The sequence below is a fragment of the Camponotus floridanus genome, unplaced genomic scaffold, assembly GCF_003227725.1.
Source record: "Camponotus floridanus strain SB8 unplaced genomic scaffold, Cflo_v7.5 scaffold234, whole genome shotgun sequence".
Taxonomy (NCBI): domain Eukaryota; kingdom Metazoa; phylum Arthropoda; class Insecta; order Hymenoptera; family Formicidae; genus Camponotus; species Camponotus floridanus.
In genome coordinates this window covers 83,641-111,170 of record NW_020229364.1, presented here as the reverse complement: position 1 = coordinate 111,170, position 27,530 = coordinate 83,641, and the positions used below count along the sequence as shown (strand labels likewise).

General features: G+C 29.7%; 1 protein-coding gene across 2 annotated transcripts; it reads left to right on the top strand.

Annotated features, from left to right (window-relative positions):
- The first annotated feature begins 616 nt into the window (after nt 1-616).
- On the top strand, nt 617-26,434 carry LOC105258084 (lysine-specific demethylase lid). Of its 2 annotated transcripts, none has more exons than XM_025408843.1 (18): nt 617-1,203; nt 6,397-6,613; nt 6,696-6,856; nt 7,103-7,471; nt 7,580-7,858; nt 9,081-9,573; nt 9,847-9,974; nt 10,221-10,415; nt 14,697-15,151; nt 16,678-16,939; nt 17,021-17,849; nt 18,802-19,010; nt 19,082-19,306; nt 19,434-19,515; nt 19,597-20,006; nt 20,787-20,913; nt 21,232-21,374; nt 25,122-26,434. In XM_025408843.1, the coding sequence occupies exons 1-18, from the start codon at nt 1,042-1,044 to the stop codon at nt 25,167-25,169; spliced, it is 4,794 nt and encodes a 1,597-aa protein (XP_025264628.1). In that variant the 5' UTR covers nt 617-1,041; the 3' UTR covers nt 25,170-26,434. The 2 variants fall into 2 exon arrangements, with proteins under 2 accessions (XP_025264628.1, XP_011267451.1); XM_011269149.3 differs by having other exon boundaries at nt 25,051-26,434.
- The last annotated feature ends 1,096 nt before the right edge of the window (nt 26,435-27,530 follow it).

Sequence of the window (27,530 nt, the reverse complement as noted above, 5' to 3'; positions counted from 1 at the left end):
AAGCAACAAAATATAATATCAATAATTAGTTTTGAAATAAAGATGATTTGTTTTACAAATATAAATATTTTAATATTTTATTATTCTTAACATTTTATTTATTTTTTAAAATGTTTTATTACGTAAATATATGTAAATATTTTAATATTTGTACTACAAATATATAAATATAAATATTTATATAAATATTTATATATTTATATAAATATTTATATAAATAAATATTTATATAAATATTAATATTGAACGAATTTTCTAAAACTCTATCATAATAATGTTACAGTGATTGTAAACAAAAAATTCATGAAAATAAGAATTTTAATTCTGCAAGGCATTTGAAGTAAAGATACTTTACTCACAAATTTACTTATTAATTTTATATCTTAAAGAGCTAAAAATACATTGATCGCGATATCAAAAATTCGACGTAACCAAAGTGCATTACCTCTTGAAAAATCTAGGAACCAGTGAATTAGAGCACCAATCAAAAACGCTGACACAGGTGTCCTAACTTTTACTCGAAGACTCTAGAGCTCGGCGAGCCAATGAAAAACCATCACTCGGTGCATCCTAACTTTTACCCGAGACTATATACTTCTACGAAAAGTGGGGGGGAGCAAGCGAAACACGGAGCGGAATAATCAGTTACGTACAGTTACGGTGAATCGTGTGACAGGCTGATGCGTCTCGTCGATGTTGCGTCCGCGTGATACGTCGCGTTCGCGTCGTTCATTGTCAAGCGTAGCAATAACAGCGTGTGTACACGCGGAAAACATGATCGGGAGGCAGGAACGTCGTGGTTACGTGGTCGTACGAAAGTTAATCCGAATTGAGTAATCGAGCGTCGCGGAAGTGAACATCGTCTAGCGTGGGCTCCTCGCTCTAGAATTTCAAGTGCGTGCATGCGTACGTACGTACGTACGTACGTACGTGCATACGTGCCAGCCAGCGGCCAATCAGCCGAGCGGTGTGAAAGTAGCCGCGATCCCCAGAGCGGGCTCGAGGAGTAACTGCGGGGCTCGTCGTTGCGTTCGAGACAACATGGCCTGCGATCGCGCCGAGAGCGACTTTGACTTTACGGTACCGCCAGAGGCGCCGGTATTCGAACCCACCAACGAGGAGTTTCACGATCCCCTCGCGTACATCGCGAAAATACGCCCGATCGCCGAAAGGTCCGGCATCTGCAAGATTAAACCGCCGCCCGTGAGTAGCCAGGACAATCCAAGCGCTTATGGCCCTTATTATTGTCATGGGATGTTTTATTTAAAATCGCACGAAAATGAGACGTAAATTGAATAATTCTTAACGGAGACTCTTGTTATCGTCCTCGAAACGAAGGATGTTAAATTTAAAAATGATGACTACTTTTTTTTCATATATTTATTTATTATGTATGATTTTTTTTATAATGATTAAAATGTACTTTTGTTGGCAGCAGTTGGGAGTTTTTTTAGAATATAATTAGCATATTTTTCTCTCGTGTAGCTATGATAGTAATTTCTGCAGGATAAGTAGAATCGCCAATGATTGCGATGACATTGGGATCAGAAAAAAAAAAGGAACCAAGGTTCTCGAGCGTTCACACTATTTTGAATATTTACGTTTGCGAAATGCAATTCCATGTAATTACTTTACATTGTTGCATCCGAGATGCGCGTCATAGAGAAAAAAAAATTAATTTATGCTGTTTCGAAATGCGAAATATGAAACAAGATGGAAAGAGAAAGATTTTACTATATTTCTTCTCTCTCTCTCTCTCTCTCTGTTTCTTTCTCTCGCTTTTGACTAGTATTGCACGAGGTATATTAATGATTGTAATTTTTTTGTAAAACGCATCTTCGACTGATAATAGCAATATTGATGAAAAAACAATACTAGTTACATTAATTCGAATACGTCTAATTAAATAAAAGACTGGCAAGCTAAAACTGCCAACGTTTTATAACGAAATGACAACGCCATGTGATAAAATGGCCGTGACAGTAGGATCTAACGATGTCACGTCGAGGAAATGTGGGAAAAATATTCTAAAACCAGAAAAAAATAAGGAGCAATTAATAAGAAGGTGGCTAGGTTCCTAAATTTCGGTGAAAAATATGTGCCTTTTTTCTAACCATTCCGAACTTGTTTCGGACCTGTCCTCGTTCGTTTTTCCACGAAATTGTTTCATGCAATTGCACTTGCGAAAATGTACAGAGTCTCGATTACATTGATTCCTGCGTGAGAATCTCTCCGCGTGACATAATTTTTTCTATCGTCACCTTTCACTCCGCGAGATCCTCGACCTTAGCAGGGATCTCCTTTGTACTATGGATTTCTAAAGATTTCATCGCGATTTTTTCATCCGACAATATCCTTCCTTAGGCAATTTGCTCTCGCATGCCGTTGATTTAAGCCACCATTAGAAACGATTTGAGCCACCATCTTGTTTCTGTATGCGCGGAAGAAAAATTAGGACCGGAAATCGAGCCTTTCCTCTTTACGACTTGAAGCGTAGGCCAGCACGAATATATTTGGACAAATTCGCGATGTACATATATTTCCAACAAGAATACGTGTCTTCGATGCAATTTCGTTCTGCTAAAATAAAATCAAAATCCTATTTGGAAAAGTCTTCCATAACACAAAACGTACAGTATTGGGAACACTTAAGAGCTTACATAATGGTAGCTTAATTATGAGCGTAATCCTCACGTACATATCAATTTGCCACATCAAATGAAATATACATTCGAAATTTTATATTTATTTTTCTTTTTATAAATATTTGTTCTCCGAATAATTTTATCTAATTTGGATTATATTTTTACAAAATTCTCATTATATTGATTTTCGAATCCTTGTTTCGCAAAGTGCAATAGAAAGAATGTACAATAAACGAAATATATATATACAGGGTGTCCCAAAAATCCCGGATCGGTCAAATATTTCATAAACTATGCACTTTAGAAAGAAATGTTTCAGACAAAAGTTGTATGGCTTGAAGGGGGCCATCAGATAGTGGCAATGATTTGACATGGGAGAATCATTTGAAAGTCACGTGAAGATCGCCGTTAATTTCTTAAATGGAACCCTCTATTTTTTATTACATATTCGTGTAGCTTATCTCGAAAGCTTTCCAAAACACTATAATAAAGTATTTCTTCATTGAGTACTTTTCGAGTTATAAGGCTCGAAATCATTTCTTAATTTTGCATAAACCAAAATATAGTAAAATATAGTAAAATATTCATTTTTCGATTATCTTACCTTAATAATTTTATGTACAAAATAATGAGAGGAATCAATTGGTGTAAAAAAAACACATAGTTGTTTTAAAAAAAATATGTAATTGTTAATTGCAAATTACATATTTTTTTCTTAAAAACAACTATGTTTAAAATAATTTTTTTTAACTAACTTTTATTTTATTTTCATAAAAGAAAAAGATTTTTATTTTTATCGTTTTTTTTCAAGAAATTTATTTAGTTTCATTTTCTTTTTATTTCATTTTCTTTTCACCTTTTGCTCTTCCTTCATCAGAGGTTTTTGAGCGATAACTTCTTAAGGAAGCATTTTTCGACCCATGTTTATAGAAAATTTTTTGTTCAGAATTAAATCCTTTCCTATAAAATCTCAAAGTCTTATTTCCTATAAAATCTCAAAGTCTGGCTGAAACGTTCGGGGCCACCCTGCATAATAGTAGCCTTTAATAATCGAGATACATCGTGTGCATACATTTGTCGAGAAAAATTAATAGATTATCACACATACATGTACACATATATAGGATGTATGATTACATGTATCCTCTCATTCTCTCGGGCAAGTGCCAAAAGCAAAGCGCCACGAACTCTCAAGTGATTATTGATTTTTATCTACGCCACAGCTAATCAATAGTTAATAATTAAATATTCAGCTACAGTCGATTGTTTATTTTCTTTGTTCAAGGCAATTTTTTGAAATTTGCTCCAGTGTATTTTTTGCTCCCATACAATCAATTGCGAATAATCCTATGCAATTTATAAGTATTATTACGTTTTTATCTAATCATTATTTGTGATATTGAATCACATGTATTTGAGTGTGATATAGATTTAAAATTGCTTTGTTTATCTAGTCTAACATTAAGACATGCATAAATAAGTGTAACGTAAAAATGTTTGAATTTCGTTGAAGACGTTAATGCGCAGTGCTACTTATTTTTCGAATAATTTTTATTATTATTATATTGATTGAAAAGTTGAATAAATTTAAAACTCGTCATTTCGTAAATAACGTAATTTTTCATTGATTTTTAAATATATTAAATACATATCGCATTTTTTTCAATTATTTAATAAACTTTGAAATAATTGAGAGAGGTAATACATTTCTTTTATCGACAAAAAGATAAAAAAATAAAAGATATTTCATGAAAATGGAATTTTTTATCTGGAGAAACAACACTCTTTGTTTCAAAATTATTCAAATATATACATATAATTGAAATATAAATGCAAGAGATCTATGATAAAGTTTGCTGATGTGTTGAATTATAAAATATTTTCCATCATTTATACCGCCTTTATGTGCTAAGACATTAATATTCTCGTATATGTACATATATATACATATATCAAGAAAAATTTCCCAAAAGATATTTTTAATTAGCCATAGTTGTAACATATTTTAGATATTTATTATGATTATTTTGGATTCTTATATATCATATATTTTTCAAGCATTTATTATTTCGTCACTTTTTTATCATCTTATCGTTATGATAAAATTTCAAATTTCTTTTTCATTTTACTAATACTTAAATTTTTTATTATTTAGGGATTTATTGGGAAAAATTTAAAAATACTATGAATCGTATGTGTGTGAAAAATGTATCATCAATACATGAATTAATAATTTAATAATAATTTAATATTGTTTAGAATTTATTTATTCAATTAGACTTATAATTTAATTTACTCAATTAAGTGATATTGATTTGTTCAATTTTTTTTCCTTCCCAGAAAAGGTACAGTTTAGCATAAAAATTAAATTTAAATTTTATGATTAAATGGAAAATATAAAGATTTATAATTAACAATCTATTTATATTGTCAGATAAAATCACATATATCATTTTTTTATATTTTTAAATTCAAGTAAATATTACTACGATATTATATTATCACACAAGGAAGCTTTCGGGGCATTTATCGATCATCTTGTTTCGTCGTTTCATCACATAATTCTTATGGACGGTTTATATACAGTGTATATATTTTTAGAAACACGATTCTACAATTTTTACGCGAGCATATATTATGCACTATTGATTAATAGTACGTATATATGTATATTATTTCATGATAGATATAATTTTTATTTTACTGCACTAAACAAATCATAAAGATTTTGAATCCACTGTGTAAAATAACAATTAATTTAACTGCCATTTTACAATGAAATAAAATGATGATCGTAATATATATCTTATCTTAAGTTATAGGACTTTCAATTTTCAATACAGGATTTTTTTATAAATTCCAAATATATATGATTTTGAAATATGAAGTGTTATATTGATATATGATGTTTTTTTATCTATTTTTTCTATCTTTTTTTTTATCTATCTATCTATTTTATCTATCTATTTTATCTATCTATCTATCTATCTATCTATCTTATCTATCTATCTATCTATCTATCTATCTATCTATCTATCTATCTATCTATCTATCTATCTATCTATCTATCTATCTATCTATCTATCTATCTATCTATCTATCTATCTATCTATCTATCTATCTATCTATATCTATCTATTTATCTATATATATATATATATCTATTTATCTATATATATATATATATATATATATATATATATCATATCATATCATATATCAATATACTTCATATCTTCTTATATATCAATATCATGTATACACATATATATATATATATATATATATATATATATATATATATGATATTGATATATAAGTAGATATGAAGTATATTGATATGAAGATATTTGTTAATGAACTTTAAAATCAAAATATTTTTAGAATCTTTTTAATAAATATAAAAATTTTTTTGAAATAAATATTATATAGATATTAAATAGATATAATAATATTAAATAGATATTTATTAATGAACTTTAAAATCAAAATATTTTTAGAATTTGATCTTTTCAATAAATATAAAAATAATTTTCTTGAAATAAATATTATATAGATATTAAATAGATATAATAATATTAAATAGATATTTGTTAATGTACTTTAAAATCAAAATATTTTTAGAATTTGATCTTTTCAATAAATATAAAAATAATTTTCTTATCAATAATTTTCTAATCAAATAAATCTACTTTAAAAAAATCATATTTTTTTTATAAGAAATATTTATAAGGTCTAACGTTTGTTGCAGAATTGGCAGCCACCATTTGCCGTGGACGTGGACAAATTTAAATTTGTTCCGAGAATACAAAGATTAAATGAATTAGAAGCTAAAACCAGGATAAAGCTTAATTTCTTAGATCAAATTGCAAAATTCTGGGAGCTCCAAGGTTCCTCCTTGAAGATTCCACTTGTAGAACGTAAGGCATTGGATTTGTATTCCTTACATAAAATAGTTACAGATGAAGGTCAGTTTTATTTATATATGTTTTATTTATTATATGTTTTATATTTTACAGACTCATAACTTTAATCGTTATTATGTTACAGGTGGTATAGAAACTGTAACAAAAGAAAGAAGGTGGGCAAAAATTGCCAATAAACTGGGTTATCCATCAGGTCGAAGTGTAGGCAGCATATTAAAAAATCACTATGAGAGAATTTTATATCCATTTGATGTTTTTAAACAGGGAAAAACATTGTCAGATATTGTAAGTCAAAGTTTCACCTGCAGAAAAAAAATTTATTTACAAAAACAAATTGTGAAATCAATTATTTATAATATAATTTAATTTAATTTAATTTAATAATATAATTTAATTATTGATAATAATAATTAATTTAATAATAATATAATTAATTATTTAATAATAATATAACTTAATAATTATTATTATCTAATAATTACTTGTGTGTGTAATTTTAATTTAATATAGAAGTGGTTTTGTTTGATACAGAAAATCGAGCCAGAATCAGACTTGAACGAGAAGAGGGATCGAGATTATAAGCCGCATGGTATAATATCTCGTCAGCAAATTAAACCGCCGAATGAGAAATTTTCGCGGCGATCGAAACGGTATTCCGGCCAAGAAGAGAAGCAGGATGTATCAATTAAACAAGAGGACTATAAAGAGGAATGCGACTCAGACAACGAATGCAAGGATAAAGTTAAAAGCAGGCATTTCACTTTTGAAACGGATAAAAGCAAGGAGCTTAAAAAATTACAATTTTATGGAGCAGGACCGAAAATGGCAGGTTTTAATACCAAAGAGGGAAAGAAATCTAATAAGACACGCGGTTTGAAGCTTGTTTACGAGTTTGATCCTGTAAATATAATTTAACAATCTCCTATATTGTGCATTTTTAGAAAATTAAATCAGATAATTTAATTAGATTTAATTAGATATTAATTATCTTTTTATCTTTTACTTAAGTTGGCAAAATACATTTGTCACAATTGTGGAAGAGGTGACAATGAAGAGAACATGCTGTTGTGCGACGGTTGCGACGACAGCTATCACACTTTTTGCCTTATGCCGCCTTTAACAGAAATACCAAAGGGTGATTGGCGATGTCCTAAATGCGTCGCCGAAGAAGTCTCTAAGCCTATGGAGGCTTTCGGCTTTGAACAAGCGCAAAGGGAATACACATTGCAGCAATTCGGAGAAATGGCCGATCAATTTAAAAGTGACTACTTTAATATGCCTGTTCATGTAAGTTCTTATTGTTTAGACCAAATTACAAAATGTATTTTAAAAGATTACAGTGAATATAAAATAACACATATGTATATACAGGGTTTTCGAAAAGACCGGAAACGGTCGAATATCTAAAAAATAAAGCATTTTAGAGAAAAATGTTTCAAATAAAAATTGTTTGGTTTAAAGAGAGCTATAAAATGATGGCAATGATTTGACCTTGAATAAAAAAAATATGTAATTTGCAATTAACAATTACATATTTTTTCTCAAAAACAACTATGTCTTTTATTTACACTAATTGATTCCTCACATTGTTCTGTGCATAAAAGTATTAAGTTAAGATAATCGAAAAATGAATATTTTACTAGATATTATGGTATATGTAAAATTAAAAAATTATTTCAAGCCTCATAACTCGAAAAGTACTTAATGAAAAAATACTTAGTTATAGTGTTTTGGAAAGATTTCGAGATAAGCTACAAGAATATGCAAAAAATATATAGGATGTTCCATTTAATAAATTCAAGATGACCTTCATGTGACCTTCCAGCGACTATTCAAGGTCAAACCATTGCCATCATTTTATAGCTCTCTTTAAACCAAATAATTTTTATTTGAAACATTTTTCTCTAAAATGCTTTATTTTTTAGATATTCGACCGTTTCCGGACTTTTCGAAAACCCTGTATGTATATATGTGTCTACATATAATATAGAGTGCCCTGAATTTAAATATCAAAATTTTGAGAGCATATGAAGAATAAATTAAGTAAAAAAATCTTTTTGCTTCTTTTTATTTCGTTTTGGAATCGCAATCTTATTTACTTATGTTGTCAATTTTTTGTAATGAAGATATTTAAAATATAAGTAATATAAATATATAAACATAAACAAACTATAGTAAACAGGATACAATAATCCTATATTGGCATGTATTTATTTACGATTTTCTAATTTTACTTTAAAATGATTTTAATTCACTCTCTTTTCTTAATTCTATGCTCTAGAACTTTTCGATAAATTTTATAATTTTAATTTTTATGTTTTTTTGATGAAAACTTTTTTTTCCATTTTCTCCAAAATGAAGCAAAAATGATCAAATCTTTAAAGAGATCTCTAAACTTTTTTTCTTTATTTACTGATCTCCTGAAATTTTGACATTTAAATTTGGGATATTGTATATTTATTTTATATTTATCTTCTATTTATTGTATTTAATAAGTTTTTGTTTGCAGATGGTTCCAACATCATTGGTGGAAAAGGAGTTCTGGCGAATAGTTTCATCTATCGATGAGGATGTGACTGTAGAATATGGCGCTGATTTGCATACGATGGATCATGGATCTGGATTTCCGACTAAGACCAGTGTCAATTTATTCACCTGCGATCAGGAATATGCCGAATCTTCATGGAATTTAAATAATTTGCCAGTCTTGCGTGGCAGCATCCTAGGTCATATTAATGCTGATATCAGCGGCATGAAAGTTCCTTGGATGTATGTTGGCATGTGCTTTGCCACATTCTGTTGGCACAACGAAGACCATTGGAGTTATTCCATCAATTATTTACATTGGGGCGAACCAAAAACATGGTACGGTGTACCTGGCTCTCAGGCAGAGCGCTTTGAACAATCCATGAAGTCCGCTGCACCAGAACTGTTTCATAGTCAGCCTGATTTATTGCATCAGCTCGTTACCATCATGAATCCGAACATATTGACGAGCGAAGGTACATCACTGTTCATTAAGCTTAAAATTAACAAGAAAAGTTCTAATAAATTAAAAGAAGGAATAAGATGTTTTTATTTCGTTAAAAGAAAAATTGAATAAATTTGGCTAGGATTTCCTATTAATTTGTTTATATCTATTTAAAATAATTTTTTTACTAAATATAGATTGTTTATTTTATACCTATTTGAAATAAATTTTTTACTGAAAAACTTTTCTAAATATATGTGTATCAAAATATATGTATCAAAATAATTTTATAATTATTCATTAGGAGTGCCAGTATTTAGAACAGATCAGCATGCAGGCGAATTTGTCGTGACATTTCCAAGAGCATATCACGCAGGTTTTAATCAGGGTTATAATTTTGCTGAAGCCGTCAATTTCGCACCTGCAGATTGGGTATGTAAATTGTTGCGCAATCAAATTCGCTTTTTTAGGCCTTATTGAATTAAAAATATGATTAAATATAATGTATTATAATTAAGATAATGTATTAATATATTCAAGAATTCAATTTAATTATTTAAGTACAAATAAAAGGCATTACTTGTATAAATAGAATGTATTCTATTATAATTTTGTGATTTATATATTTAAATATTTAAATTTCATGCAAATTATAATAAATTATATATCTTATTCTAGCTTAAGGTTGGACGAGATTGTATCACGCATTATTCGAATTTGAGGAGATTTTGTGTATTTTCTCACGATGAGTTAGTTTGTAAAATGTCATTGGATCCAGATTTGCTAGATATTGGTATTGCAACAGCTACATATTATGATATGCTGCAAATGGTTGAAGATGAAAAGAAATTACGAAAAAACTTGCTGGAATGGGTAAGTCTATATCTATTTTCTATATTTTTTGCTAAATAATATTTGAAGTCTATATAATCAATTATTATTATCATAAATTTCTAACAATAAGTGAAAAACTTTTGACATTCTACATGAAATATTTTTTAATAAGAATTTATTTTGAGTCTTTAAATATTTAGCTTTAATATTTTTGTTGTTTAATTTTTAATTAAATATATTTATTTTAATTAAATATATTTATTTATGCTTATGTATTATAATTATTAATTTATATTATTCATGTTATTAGTTGTATTTATTTGTATTAGGTCTATTTATTTATATTATTACTTATATATTTATAAATATTAATGCATATACATACACTTATATGCTGCTTATATAAAGTGTTTGATATGTAATTCCAAGATTTAAAACCACTGTACATGAAGAAGTTTTAATTGTAACTATAAGACTCTAAGCAAAAATCGAGCAATCACAATCATTCTCACTAGTAAATGCTTAATTGTGATTCATTATTACATTTATAGTCTTACGATTGGCTAAAACTTTTTTACATGTAATAGCTTTTGAAGAAAGAAAAATTTTATGAGACTCTATATATGTATTCCATACTAATCATATGCATACTCTACATTTAACACTAAATAGCTGATTCTATGTTTTATTTAATTTATAAGGATATCCTCGTATGTGTAGTTTGATTTTTCACACAAGAAATCAATAGGTTTGTTCTTTTGTTGCTTCTTGCACTTTTCTTTCCTCTCTTTCTCTTCAACTTCCAAAATATACAGTACAAATGTTTTTAAAAATATACTCAGTTATTTTTTTTTAAGTAATAGAATTTTTAAAATGTGTTTTGAATAAAAGTTTTATATTGAAAATCTATATGATATGTAAATTAAAGAAAAATAAAAAATTTTAAATTATTTACTCTCAAATATTGTCTATAATTTTTTTAATAAAATATTATATCTATTTTGTTGTAGTTCTAAAGTGTACGAGAAATACAATAATATGCAATAAAGTGAGATATTTAATAGTGAGATATTTAATAATCATTCATAAGATATTGTTACTGTCATGTTGCTTTTTTTATATGAGCAGAAAAAAATTCTATTATTAAAAAAAAAAGAAAGAAAACATTCTATTATTATTATTTAAACAATTTACAATTATTATAATTATTTAATTATTATTCTTATTACTTCTTTATTATGGTTAATTATTTAAACGGTTTTAATAATTTAAACAATTATTATTGTTAATAATTATTTAAAAAAGCCTATATATTAGTTATTTAAAATAGTTATTAACTAAATTATTATCTGCATATCATTAAAAAAAAATAACCGAGTATGTACACTTAAACTGGAAGCACATTGTACAGAAGGCATCATTAATGTTTTCTCGCCCCTTAGAATGATAAGTAGCATTGTATCTTAGTTATTTGTACATCATGGTTCAAGAAATTTTTACATAATTATGTAAGTAAATACGTACACACACGCACACACACACGGTTTCAAAAAATGGTTTTAAATCTTTTTCAGTATAGAAAAAAATGGTTCAGAATTTTTGGACTCAGTTTTCCACCAGGAATATCTCTATATATTTATATATAGAGATATTCCTGGTGGAAAACTGAGTCCAAAAATTCTGAACCATTTTTTTCCCACTATTTAGTGGGCGCCAATTAAGTGATATCCTGTGTGTATGTGTGTGTGTATATATATATATACAGGGTGTTTCATTTTAATTTCCCCAGGCAAATATTTCGGAAAATAATGAAAAATCGAAAAAATGTTTCAGACAAAAGTTGTATGGTTTCTAGGGGGACATAAGATATTAATTTGATCTTGAAGAGTCACATGAAGGTTACGGAAAGGTCATTTTGAATTTCTTAAATGGAACACCCTATATATTTTTACATATTCTTAGCTTATCTCGAGAGCTTTCCAAAACACTATAAATAAACATTTTTTCATCAAGTACTTTTCGAGTTATGAAGCTTGAAATCATTTCTTAATTTTACATAAACCATAAAATATCTTGTAAAAAATATTCATTTTTCGATTATCTTACCTTAATACTTTTATGTACAAAATAATGAGAGGAATCAATTGATGTAAAGAAAACATACAGTTGTTTTTAAGAAAAAATATGGAATTGTTAATTGCAAATTACATATTTTTTCTTCGAAATAATTATGTGTTTTCTTTACACCAATTAATTCCTCTCATTATTTTGTACGTAAAAGTGTTAAGGTAGGACGATCGAAAAACGAATATTTTACAAAATATTTTACGGTTTATGTAAAATTAAGAAATGATTTCAAGTCTCATAACTCGAAAAGTACTTGATGAAAAAATGTTTATTTATAGTGTTTTGGAAAGCTCTCGAGATAAGCTACAAGAATATGCAAAAATATATAGGGTGTTCCATTTAAGAAATTCAAAATGACCTTCACGAAACCTTCATGTGACTCTTGAAGGTCAAACTAATGGCACCATCTTATGTCCCCCAAAGAAACCATACAACTTTTATCTGAAACATTTTTTCGATTTTTCATTATTTTCCGAAATATTTGCCTGGGGAAATTAAAATGAAACACCCTATATATATAAGAGTGGCCCAAAAGTTCCGGACCGGTCGAATATTTCATAAACTATGCACTTTAGAAAGAAATGTTTCAGACAAAAGTTGTATGGCTTGAAGGGGGTCATCAGATAGTGGCAATGATTTGACATGGGAGAGTCATTTGAAAGTCACGTGAAGATCACTGTCAATTTCTTAAATGGAACTCCCTATTTTTTATTACATATTCGTGTAGCTTATCTCGAGAGCTTTCCAAAACACTATAATAAAGTATTTCTTCATTGAGTACTTTTCGAGTTATGAGGCTTGAAATAATTTCTTAATTTTGCATAAACCATAAAATATCTAGTAAAATATTCATTTTTCGATTATCTTACCTTAATACTTTTATGTACAAAATAATGAGAGGAATTAATTGGTGTAAAGAAAACACATAGTTGTTTTTAAAAAAAAAATGTAATTGTTAATTGCAAATTACATATTTTTTTCTTAAAAACAACTATGTTTTTTCTTTACACGAATTGATTCCTCTCATTATTTTGTACATAAAATTATTAAGGTAAGATAATCGAAAAATGAATATTTCACAAGATATTTTACGGTTTATGTAAAATTAAGAAATGATTTCAAGCCTCATAACTCGAAAAGTACTTGATGAAAAAATATTTATTTATAGTGTTTTGGAAAGCTCTCGAGATAAGCTACAAGAATATGCAAAAATATATAGGGTGTTCCATTTAAGAAATTCAAAATGACCTTCACGAAATCTTCATGTGACTCTTCAAGATCAAACTAATGGCACCATCTTATGTCCCCCTAGAAACCATACAACTTTTGTCTGAAACATTTTTTCGATTTTTCATTATTTTCCGAAATATTTGCCTGGGGAAAGTAAAATGAAACACCCTATTATATATATATATATATAATATATATATATATATATATATATATATATATATATATATATTTCTTGAATCAACAGTCATGACGTACAAATAATTAGAGGCGATACTTCTAGCCATTATTCGAAAGAAGCAAACTTAAGAAACTAATGATGCCTTCTATACATCTCCATCTCACTTGATCTCATTTCTGTTTAGCTACATACAAGAACAAACCTAATGATATCGCGCTTAAACGCGCGGTCTCATTTCCAACATCGAAGAAATCGCCACATGCGAACACTGCCAATATATCCCCCACGAGAAAGAGAGATCAACATATTCAGGTCAAGCAGTACATACGGAGCGCGCGCTCGTAGCTCACATATGTACACATGCACACGTGGCGTGCGTGCGTATACGCGCTGTATTGTCGTTGGACGTGTTGGAGTTGGCATCGGACTGACCGATCTCGTCCACGTTTATATAGATCCTAATTAATGCCGCCACGTATTTTTTATGTTCTCTCAAGATTCTGTCGATTTATCATGTTTTCATCATCGATGTTATATTCGTAGTTCGCTTTACCGTTAGCCCTCATCGAAACCGATGCCCATTTGTCAGACGCGTCTCGGCAATTCTAGATTATGTAACTCAACGTACGTACATAGCGTACAGAGGGTTATGTTTTCGAAGCCTTGTGTGCCATGATGCTAAACACGCATCTTGTCACTTATGCGTGAAATTAAGGGAATAGGGAGGGAGAGGATTTTTCGGTGACTTTGAATTTCGGTTGAACCTGCTCTTCTCGTTCTAGGGCGTGACGGAAGCGGAACGGGAGGCGTTCGAGCTTCTACCGGACGATGAGAGACAGTGCGAGGCATGCAAGACTACTTGCTTCCTGAGCGCGGTTACATGCTCGTGTCATAACTCGCAGTTGGTGTGTTTAAGACATTTCGCTGATCTGTGCACCTGTCCACCAGAGAAGCACACTTTGCGTTATCGGTATACGTTGGACGAATTGCCAATCATGCTACAGAAGCTAAAACTGAAGGCCGAGTCGTTCGACTCGTGGGTGACCAAGGTGAAGGAGGCGATGGATCCCAAGAATGATAAGATTGAGCTGAGCGAATTGAGGGAGCTTCTCAACGAGGCTGAGAACAAGAAATTCCCTGAGAGCGAATTACTCACAGCTCTAACCACCGCTGTGCAAGATGCTGAGAAGTGTGCGAGTGTTGCGCAACAGCTGTTGAACAATAAACAGCGTACAAGGTTGATGGAATAAAAATTTTATTAAAAATGTCACTCACGAATATAAAATTAAATATACAGGGTGTGCCAAAAGTCCCGAACTGCTCGAATATTTCATAAACTATGCACTTTAGAAAGAAATGTTTCAAACAAAAGTTGTATGGCTTGAAGGGGGCCATCAGATAGGCAATGATTTGATAGAGATTTGGGAGAGTTATTTGAAAGTCACATGAAGATCACCGTCAATTTCTTAAATGGAACTCCCTATTTTTTATTACATATTCGTGTAGCTTATCTGGAGAGCTTTCCAAAACACTATAATAAAGTATTTCTTTATTGAGTACTTTTCGAGTTATGAGGTTTGAAATCATTTCTTAATTTTGCATAAACCATAAAATATCTACTAAAATATTCATTTTTCGATTATCTTACCTTAATACTTTTATGTACAAAATAATGAGAGGAATCAATTGGTGTAAAGAAAACACATAGTTGTTTTAGAAAAAAATATGTAATTGTTAATTGCAAATTACATATTTTTTCTTCGAAACAATTATGTGTTTTCTTTACACCAATTGATTCCTCTCATTACTTTGTACATAAAAGTATTAAGGTAAGAGAATCGAAAAATGAATATTTTAAAAGACATTTTACGGTTTATGTAAAATTAAGAAATTATTTCAAGCCTCATAATTCGGAAAGTACTTAATGAAAACTAACTTAATTATAGTGTTTTGGATAGCTCTCGACGTGAGCTACCAGAATATTTAATAAAAATAGGGAATTCCATTTAAGAAATTGACGATGATCTTCACGTGACTTTCAAATGACTCTCATGTCAAATCATTGCCACTATTTGATGGTCCCCTTCAAGCCATACAACTTTTGTCTGAAACATTTCTTTCTAAAGTGCATAGTGTGTATAGTGTGCATAGTGTGTGTGTATAGTTTATGAAATATTCGATCGGTCCGGGACTTTTGGGACATCCTGTATAAATTGGTACAAATGGCAATATGAGTCTAGTGTCGATATTGTTACACCGTTATTTATTCTATAAAAAACAATCATAAAAACATTCATTTAATAAATATACATATGAGTGGTGATTGGCAGTTTCGACCCTATTTTGGGTCATCTTCAGCGCAAATGTAAACGGACTAAATAATAATACAGTAGAATTGTTACATAATTGAAGTTAAGTATGCAGGACTAAAAATATGTTACAGCTGAATGATGCGGCTCATTGTCATTTTGATGATGTTTCCAGACATTGAAAATATTGGCGGACTATGAAGGTGAAGAGAGACCGATCATCATTTCTAACGACAAAATTCGACTAGTCTTGTGCTGAAGATGATTTTCCAAATTTTTATTAAATGAATGTTTTTATATGATTGTTTTTTATACAATAAATAAGGGTGTAAGAATAGCGACACTAGACTCATATTGCCATTTGTACCAATTTATATATTTAATAAAAATTTTATTTTTGTAGAATTTTGTGACGATGATTCGTGCAATTTTATTTGCTTTTATACAATTCTAGGACTAGGCAATCGGTTGATACCAAGTATAAACTCACTGTAGAAGAATTAACACTTTTTTACAAGGAGATCACCAATTTGTGCTGCGAACTTAAAGAGTCGGATGGTGTAAAGTTTATACTTGATCAAGTATTGCAGTTTCAAAAGGATGCGGAGGAATTGGAGTCGAAAGATGAAGAGTGTGATGTTGACAAATTGAAGAAATGCATCGAATTTGGAGACTCTATTTGCATTGATCTGCCTCAACTTGTGCTATTGAAACAAGTATGTAATAGTAAAAATATATAGTTTTGTCTCTTGAAGAAAGATTAGATATACATAGATTACATTTTCTTTGTTTCGCAGAGATTAACACAGATACAGTGGCTAGAAGAAGTAAAATCCCTCCAAGACGATCCGAAAGCAGTCAGCCGCGAAGAGGTGGCCAAGCTAATCGAGAAAGGCATGACGATACCGCCTCATTTTAGAATCGAAAATACACTGTCGGAATTGCATGCTTTAACAAAAGCAATTGATAAATGGGAAGAGAAGGCTAAAATATTTCTTCACTCGAAAAATAGACGAACAATTACCAATGTGGAAGAATTTATTCACGAGGCAGATGAAGTCGAGGCATACTTGCCGAGCTTAGATAGTCTTCAAGATACACTGAATAAGGCAAAAAATTGGACAAAGCTCGTAGATGACATACAAACGAAAGAGAATTTTCCATATTACGACACTCTGGACGACCTGATAAGGAAAGGCAGAAATATTTCGTTGCATTTGGATGCTCTTCCGACACTGGAAGCTACGCTATCACAGGCAAAAGCATGGAAAGAGAGAACTGCGAGAACATTCCTGAGGAAAAACTCCCACTACACGTTAATGGAAGCTCTATCTCCGCGAATTGGTGTTGGTGTGCAAGCGATGAAGACTAAAAAGCATAAGGGCGATGAGTCCGTAGGGGCTGTTTATGTCTGTGATACAAAATTGGATGACTCTAGTGATTCGGCGAATGTGGTTGCTGCCTTTAAACTAGCAGAGCAACGCGAGATGGAGGCAATGAGAAGCTTGAGGGAGAGAAATCTGATGAAGATGAAAGCCGAAGTGGAAGATTCCAAATACTGCGTTTGCCGGCGACCAAGATTTGGCATTATGCTTCAATGTGAGCTTTGCAAAGATTGGTTTCACAGTAAGTATGGCAGCATATACAGGATGTTCCAAAAGTCCTGGCCCGGTCGAATATTTCATAAACTATGCACTTTAGAAAGAAATGTTTCAGACAAAAGTTGTATGGCTTGAAGGGGGCTCTCAGATAGTGGCAATGATTTGACATGGGAGAGTCATTTGAAAGTCACGTGAAGATCACCGTCAATTTCTTAACTGGAACTCCCTATTTTTTATTACATATTCGTGTAGCTTATCTCAAGATCTTTCCAAAACACTATAATAAGGTATTTCTTCATTGAGTACTTTTCGAGTTATGAGGCTTGAAATCATTTTTTAATTTTACATAAACCGTAAAATATCTTGTGAAATATTCATTTTTCGATTATCTTACCTTAATACTTTTATGTACAAAATAATGAGAGGAATCAATTCGTGTAAAGAAAAAACATAGTTGTTTTTAAGAAAAAATATGTAATTTGCAATTAACAATTACATTTTTTTTTAAAATAACTACGTGTTTTTTTTACACCAATTGATTCCTCTCATTATTTTGTACATAAAAGTATTAAGGTAAGATAAATGAATATTTTACTAAATATTTTATGGTTTATGCAAAATTAAGAAATGATTTCAAACCTCATAACTCGAAAAGTACTCAATGAAGAAATACTTTATTATAGTGTTTTAGAAAGCTCTCGAGATAAGCTACACGAATATGTAATAAAAAATAGGGAGTTCCATTTAAGAAATTGATGGTGATCTTCACGTGACTTTCAAATGAAACTCTCCCATGTCAAATCATTGCTACTATCTGATGGCCCCCTTCAAGCCATACAACTTTTGTCTGAAACATTTCTTTCTAAAGTTCATAGTTTATGAAATATTCGACCGGTCCGGGACTTTTGGGACACTCTGTACATCGTAAATCATAAGAAAACATGATTTTTGCTATTATTAATCATCAATTTTTGCAGCAAACTGCGTGCCTTTACCTAAGACATCATACAAAGGTAAACCTCCAGGTCCCAGGGACATAAAATTCTTATGTCCATGTTGTCTACGTTCTCGACGACCTCGTCTAGAGACGATACTAGCCCTCTTAGTGAGTCTCCAGAAAATTCCAATTCGATTGCCAGAGGGAGAGGCATTGCAATGCTTGACTGAACGTGCAATGAATTGGCAGGTAAGTATATATCAATTTTTAATATTGTTTAACTAATTGATATCTATATAACATAAATAAACATAATATAGGATCGAGCGAGACAAGCATTGGACACTGAAGAGATCTCATCGATATTGGCAAAACTTTCTGTGATGTCGCAAAAATTAGTTGAAGCGGCAGCGAGAGAGAAAACAGAAAAAATAATCAGCAGCGAGTTAAAGAAGGCAGCAAATAATCCTGAATTACATCAAAGAGTGCAAGCCATCGCACCTCTCAGTGGAGTGCATTCGGATGATAGCACACTTAGTACTGCTGTGAGTATCAATTGTGTGACTTGTCGATTTATATTTTCATCTTTTACATTATAAATAATATTGTAATTAATAATATAATATAATGTATAAAATATAAAATGTATAAACTATATTTTTAATATTGTAGGATGACGATGATGATGTCATTGCTATGGATGACGAACCGACGTGTAGTACCTTCAACAGCAACGAACATGCATATTCATATAGTAAGTTTTTAATTGTAACAAAGATATACGATATATTTGAAATACATTGAATAATAATTATGTTTTGTGTTATTACTTTAGTTTCAAAAATTCGGCGGAAAGTTCAATCGGATGACAGCGGTGGCGAGTCGTTTGGCCTATTATCGTCAAACGCGAGATTACGTTTAGAGGAACTGATGATGGAGGGCGATTTGTTGGAAGTTGCTTTAGACGAGACGCAACATATCTGGCGTATTTTAAGTCACATGAATAATCATAACACTATGCGAAAGTATAAGTCATTGGAAGAGGTTCAAGTGAATCCCAATCAGGAGATAAAAGACATAAAAAAACGAGGAAGGAAGCGGAAGGAGGAATTCGAATTGTTGAAAAAAATTGGACGGCAGAAAGTCGAAGAGAAAAACGCGATTAAACGAAATAAAAGCAATCCTGTCATTAAGGAGAAGAGACAGAGCAGTTCACCGGTTCTCATGAAACGTGGACCTCGTAAGGTATTTGACTCTCTCTTTCTTTCTAATTTATATATCAATAAATTTTTATTTTATTCACACACATATAAGGAAATTATTAATTTATAAAAAAAATACAAGATGTAACTCATACCCTTTAAACACATAACGGGAGAATCTTGTTAGCATAGTTGAATAACATATATCCATTCATATATCAATTGATAAAATTTCTAAATTTTTAAAATTCTCTCTTAAAAATGTTTCTCTCTATTTTGTACCTTTCTCTTATCAATGTTTTTTTTCTTATCAATGTTGATAATTTTGTCCTTATAATGTAAGCAGTTGGTAATTGCCTGATAAGCCAAATTGTAAATTATGTCTTTAAGATATAAATATATCTCTCTTTATATATTCAATGTATAATTGCATAGCTACTTATGTTTATATATTTTTAATAAAGTATTGAATATGCATACATATTCTTTATTTTAACTTTTAATGATAAATGAAAATATTATGCAAGTGTAAAATATTTATTTTCCATTCAGCTTTTTTTGATACATTTGTAAATCTAATTTAAACTTAAAGGGCTTTGTGTTTTTTTCTTTTGTATGAAAAATTGCACCAAAAAAATCTTTAAAATATATATATATATATTTATTTATTTATTTATTTATTTATTTATTTATTTATTTATTTATCTAAGCAATATATATTTTAAATCGAAATAGTTTATGACAAATGATTATAATTGATATTATAATTGATACAATTTACTTTTTGAATATCAGTATGAATTCAATCAAATATGAATTACAGATGAAGCGTAAGAGTGAAGGTGATGAAGGTCCTAGGAAGCGAGGTGGTAATCGCACGAAAAAAACCAAACAAGAAAGCTCAGATGAAGAGGATGACTGCGCAGCGGTTAACTGTTTGCGGCCTAGTGGTAAGGATTATTTTCTATATATTAGTAACGTAGTTGTGATAATGATGTTAAGTTACAAATGTTTTAAACATAATAATAATGCTTTAAACATAATTTTATATTATTATATAAAAATATCATAAATTGTCTACACAATAAATATTATCAATGTGTACATAAATTTTTTAGATTAAATATCGCATATTACATAATTTGTGCATATACTTGATTGATTGTGTATGTGTGTGTGCGCGCGCACATTTTAAAAATTAGATATTATTTAAAATTACGTTTTCTTTTAATGTTTCAAAAGATATATTATTTTATTTTGTTGTTTAGGTAAAGAAGTTGATTGGGTTCAGTGTGATGGTGGCTGCGAAGGTTGGTTCCATATGCATTGTGTTGGTTTGGATCGTACAGAAATTGCTGAAGAAGACGATTATATTTGTAGCAATTGTAAAGAAGTCGATCAAAATGCATCGGTAAGAGAAAAAATGTTCGCAAAAACATGAATCGTATTTTGCTCTATTTTTCTTTTATCAGATTCTGTATGTTTTCGAATTATGAGTTTTTATTTTTCTATTAGTATCTTATGATCTAATTTTTTACATTTTATTTTGTGAATTACACACACATACACGAGATCTGTCTGGAAAATATTCTTGAACTTTTCAGAAAATAGACCATTTTCTGACTCGTATAAGAACTATTCAATCTTGTTATATTTAAAATGTTTCTTTTTAAATCCATCTGTCATATATCTTTTTTAAATACCTTGTTTAAAGTTCTTTTTTCAAATTTATCTGTTATATATCAACTTTCTTTTATGAAATGTTTTTATGAAATTATGAATATTTTTGTAAGTTTCACAAAATCGTTGCATCAATTCACGATAATTTATTCATTGTTTTGCTTGTCGGAAAAATTTATAGTGAACTATATCTTCAGAATTGAAAAAAAAAGATTGTTAGCATGAATATAATGTTTGATCGCATTTGCCGTGTTTTAAAAACTTTTCTATCACTCATATATTGCAATCTTAAGGTCTTATCTCCAAAAAATATTTTCAATATTTCAAATATTTATAAAAGATTTTTTTAATTGCACACAAAATTTTACACAAATTTTTTGTTCCTTCAAATTACTCATTTTAATCAAACAAAAAATCGCCAGATACATTAAACATGTACTATAAAAACAGACTAAATACAACTAGGCGAAATAGAACAATAACATTTTCTAGAAATTTTACTAGTTAAGAATAGAATAACCGTTTTATTGACGTTCTTTTATTTGAAAATTTCGTAAAAATCATACATTAATATGAAAATATCACAAATTTTCTAAACAGATTATATACATATATGTGTACAAAAGATGAATCATTGAATATATTGTTTGCAAAATAATTGAATATACATCAAACAAAAAATGTCCAAATATAAATTGTTGTTTGATTTCGAGGGAAAAAAGCACGATTTTTTTTTTATTTTGAATGAACCTGCAATTTCAAAATCATTTAAAGATCAACTTTAATTTTTTTAATACAAACTTTTTTACATATTTTTCACATATTTGTACGTAAAAATTAAAACTTATTCTCTCCGCGACATTTTTCTCCTATCCAAGTACTATAATTTTTAAAATATTTCAAACTGAATAAATTATTTTTTTCTTATTTTTTGGATGCTTACTTGGAAAACTTCATTCAAGATAAAAAAAATAAGTCATATTTTTTCTTCTTGAAACATCTTTTGAAAAATATTTTCGTTTGATATTTGTATGTTTCTTCAGTTATTTTTAAAAGATATTAAAATGACTGACCTTGTATATAGGGTGTTCGGAAATTCAACCGACAAATTTTCAGAGATTATCGGGGGCACCATAAAAATAACTTTTTGTAAATGAACCTGGGGTCGAAAATTTGTCATTACATCGCTACGGCATACGGAGTGTTCAAAAGAGTCGGGACCTCGAAATATCACAAAAAGTAAAAGTTTTACAAAAAATTGTTTCAAACAAAAGTTGTAGGATGTAAAAAGGTCTATTTATTGGCGCCATGTGTTTGACCTTAGATGGCGTCGCCAAGGTCACCTTGAATTTTTGAAATGGAACTCTCCACTTTTTATTGCATATTCTTGTAGCTCATCTCGAGAGATTTCCAAAACACTATAATTAAGTTAATTTTTATTAAGTACTTTCCGAGTTATGAGGCTTCAATCATTTCTTAATTTTACATAACTGTAAAATATCTTGTAAAATATTCATTTTTTTATTGTCTTACCTTAATACTTTTATGTACAAAATAATGAGAGAAACCAATTGGTGTAAAGAAAACACAGTTATTTTTAAGAAAAAAAATGTAATTGTTAATTGCATTTTTTCGAAACAATTATGTTCCTCTCATTATGTTGTACATAAAAGTATTAAGATAACATAATCGAAAAATGAATATTTTACAAGATATTTTACAGTTTATGTAAAATTAAGAAATGATTTCAAGTCTCATAATTCGGAAAGTACTTAATGAAAACTAACTTAATTATAGTGTTTTAGAAAACTCTCGAGATGAGCTACAAGAATATGCAATAAAAAGTGGAGGGTTCCATTTCAAAAATTCAATTTGGCCTTGTCGTGACCTTGGCGACGCCATCCAAGGTCAAACACATGATGTCAGTAAATAGATGTTTTTGCACTCTACAACTTTTATTTCAAACAATTTTTTGTAAAACTTCTATTTTTTATGATATTTCGAGGTTCCGACTCTTTCGAAAACTCCGCATGACGTAGCGATGTAATGACACGTTTCCGACCCCAGGTTCATTTGCAAAAAATAATTCTTATAGTGCCCCCGACAATCTCTGAAAATTTGTCGGTTGAATTTCCGAACACTTTGTATATGTATCTGTGCGCATGCGTGCGTGCGTGTACACACACACAGGATGTTTCATAAGTGGGCAAAATTTCAGGAATGGATTCCTCATGTTTAGAGAAGAAAAAAAAGTTAATCAACATAAATCCGAAAATGACTAGTTTTTGAGTTATTAAGATTTTTGTAATACAAAATTTTGTCTCATTTCTTATCTTAGAAGTTTTAGAAGTCTTTTTACAGGCATCAACAATGTTTTTCAAGTTCGACAGTCTGAAAAACATTGTTGATGCCTGTAAAAGGACTTCTAAGACGAGAAATAAGACAAAATTTTATATTACAAAAATTTTAATAACTCAAAAACTAATCATTTCCGGACCTATGTTGAATAACTTTTTTTTTTCTCTAAGCATGAGGAATCCACTCCTGAAATTTTACCCACCACTTATGAAAAACCCTGTATATACAGAGTGTCCCTGAACATGAGCTCACGCACTTGTGAGGAGGTAGAGGGCAGTAAATTAAATAAAAAAATCCTATTCCATGTAAATTGCTATGCTATAGCTCGAGCGGTCGTGCTTCTCTCATTTGTTCGATTTTAATAATTAATATTTCTATTATTATTACAAAAATCGTTACGTGGAATACGATTTTTTTATTTACTGCGCTCTACCTCCTCACAAGTGCGTGAGCTCATGCTCAGCATATATATATATATATACAGGGTGTCCCGAAACTTATAATCAATTTTTCAAAGATAGATTCCTGGAATCATCTGAAGACGATTTTTCCTCAACGAAAATGTCGAAGCACTAATAATTTTCGAATTATAAGTGATTGGAAATAAGGGGTTTTTCGTAAACTAAGCTTTGTAGAAATAAAATATTAACAAAACCACATTCTTCGATTAATTTTAAATAAAGTTTACTTTAGTTGAGTTTTAATTTAAGGCTTAATTGCAAAGATATATGATGACAAAAATCGGGAACATGCAAAAAATGATGGCCTTCATCGACATTTTTGCTGAGGAAAAATCGTCTCTAAATGATCCCAGGAATCTGTCTTTGAAAGATTGATTATGAGTTTTGGGATACCCTGTATATATGTGTGTGTGTGTGTGTGCATTTGTAACAATGATTTACATAGAGATTCCTGTAAACACAGCACAGATCATGACATTTTCTTTAACAACATTTCATATATACATCTTTCTTTACATTATTTTTTCGATTATACATTGTATCATATAATTTCAATTAGAGCGAGGTTTTTCTTTTTTTTTCTTTTAGCATTGTAGTCGAGATCTGCGCTAGATCTGACTGAATCATTAGGTATGGATGCACTTCTTTCCCTTTCTTAGCCCCAGGGATACCACGGCAGCACCACCGACACTGAAGCAGGCGTCTAGAAAAGCGAAATCCCTTGTCCTAGGATTTATTAGTCCACTTCATGTCGTCCGTTAGCTCTGTACGAGATTCCGGGGGTGTTTCTGATAATTACGACTCTCGATCTAAAAACTCGCGATACGAAAATTAATGTTTATGTGATTGTCTCTAAACCATTATCTAAGAAACCAGCGATATTATTCGAGGTCGTACATTATTCGATTACTACAGTTTTACGAGCAGACAAACTTAAAAAGTTAAGTATTATAGTATAGTCGAATTACAACACACCGATTACACATTATGATAAACGTTTCCTGTTAACAGTGACTTTCGTTTATATATTGCGATTATATTTTTTTTAGATACTGGTAGTACCACTAGTCAATCATATATTTGCATTTATATCAATATGTAAAATTTTCGTTCACGTAAATACGAATAATGTTGCACAATGTATAATAATATCAAAGAAATCGTTTTTTTCCGTGCTTCCATATGCGCGTACACTATATGCACGTCCTCGAAATTCGATTGTACAGAGATAAGCGCCCATTTTACTTCAATCTTCACGACTGTGAGAGTATTTGTCTTTATGTCTTCATTGAATTTGTTCTTTTTTTTTTTAATTATCAACTTTGCATATTTCGCGCCGAGATGAATCACGGATGAACCGTTGATATACATCATTTTCATAATTTTATAATTTGTAGAAAAAATGTTTTCGACATTATTATTTTACGTGTATTGCATCACACTGTGAATGATCGAATGAAACAGTTTTCTACGCGAGATGAAAGATCTGCAATCACGTATCCTTTCAAGCGATGTTAACAACGCGATCCGTAATATGTGTTACCTTATTTTATCCATTGGACATTGGATAGACATTGGATAGATTCCAAAATGGGAAAATATCGCGAGTTAAAGTGACCTGAACAGTGAGTGATACGTCGTGAGAACGTTTTCAGTCTATTGATAAAATTTGAAATCAATCAATTTCGAAATATTGTGTCGTGTTATGACAGAAAGGGATTTGGTCGGTCTTTTATACCGGCTTTTAAGTGTCTCTTGAGCGCACAAAGCGAGGATTTTCTTTGCGCCAAGTATATTATGTACAGAATAAAGTAAGAGATGTGTGTATTATGATTATATATATATAGGATGTATTAAAACTATCGGATGGCTTTAATAGCAATTTCTCCGGTCAATTTGGAGACAATTTTTCCTTTGCGAAAAGATAATAATTTCCATGTATGACAACGATAAAATAAACAAAATAAATTATTCAGTTAGTGTTCTTTTAAATGGAATTTAATAGAATTTTAATTACATTAAAAAATTAAAAATTTTTTAAAAATGATTTGACATTTTCACTAGGGAAAAATTAATTGCAAATTGTTCAAAGAATCTGCTATTAAAAGAATATCTGGAATTTTTGAGACACTATATATATTAGGATATATCAGAACACGTAGAATAAGTAAGCTATAGTTTGTATAAAATAAAAAGAAACGATTAACAAGCAGATATATAGATATAGTATCTACTTTGCCTTCCCGAAATGATAATCTGTGTTTCCTGTCAATTTTGCACCAGAGGCTATACAAGTGTATTGCGTTTTGCGTTTGCTCTTTCTTGCATTTTTATCGATTTCTTTAGTTATCTTTTCCCGTTATCTTTGTTATTTAAAAAAATATAATCTTTACAATCTTTCTTAATAATCTAAATAGCTAGTAGATGTACATTTATTTTTCCTTGACATATCTTAAAAAAAAAAATAATAAATGTGTCCATGTGTAAAAAAATATTGTTCATACACATAACATTCATAAATGCGGATATTATAAGTGGTTATCATTTTTCCTATTGTTTTTCCTATCATATCATTTATTAAATAAAAAATTGAAAAAAGTAATACTTGATTTATTCATCCCTTATAAATATGAATTTAAATTAGTCAATTCAAATATAGTTCAGGTAGTGATCCAAATAAAGATATTAAATCATTAATAAATGTAGAAATTTTGAATTTATATATCGTGATATATAAATGATAAAATTACTAGTTTTATATCAATGTTTTGTTTCAAATGTTATATATCAATCATGTGTATAATTAGAGAGTTAGGAAAATATTTTTTTGTTAATTGTAAAGTTTTTTCATTAATAAGTCGATTTTTAAAAAATTTTTGATAAACTAAAAATAACTTAAATTTTCGCCGAAAACTGTCATTACTTTATAAACTGTCATATTATAGAATATCTATTTCCTGAAAAAACCTGAAATTTTCAGAGTTCCTTTTTATCTAGAAAAAAAGGGAATTCTATTTAAAATTATATTTTAGTAAAATTCAGGTATTAAAAAAAATATGATAATTTTG

Bases quoted from the DNA above. Each gene is read 5' to 3' on its own strand.
- LOC105258084 (XM_025408843.1), top strand. From the start codon at position 1,042: ATGGCCTGCGATCGCGCCGAGAGCGACTTTGACTTTACGGTACCGCCA. The intron at 9,574-9,846 runs GTACATCACTGT...ATTATTCATTAG, and splicing joins GAACATATTGACGAGCGAAG to GAGTGCCAGTATTTAGAACA. The intron at 10,416-14,696 runs GTAAGTCTATAT...TTCTCGTTCTAG, and splicing joins GAAAAAACTTGCTGGAATGG to GGCGTGACGGAAGCGGAACG.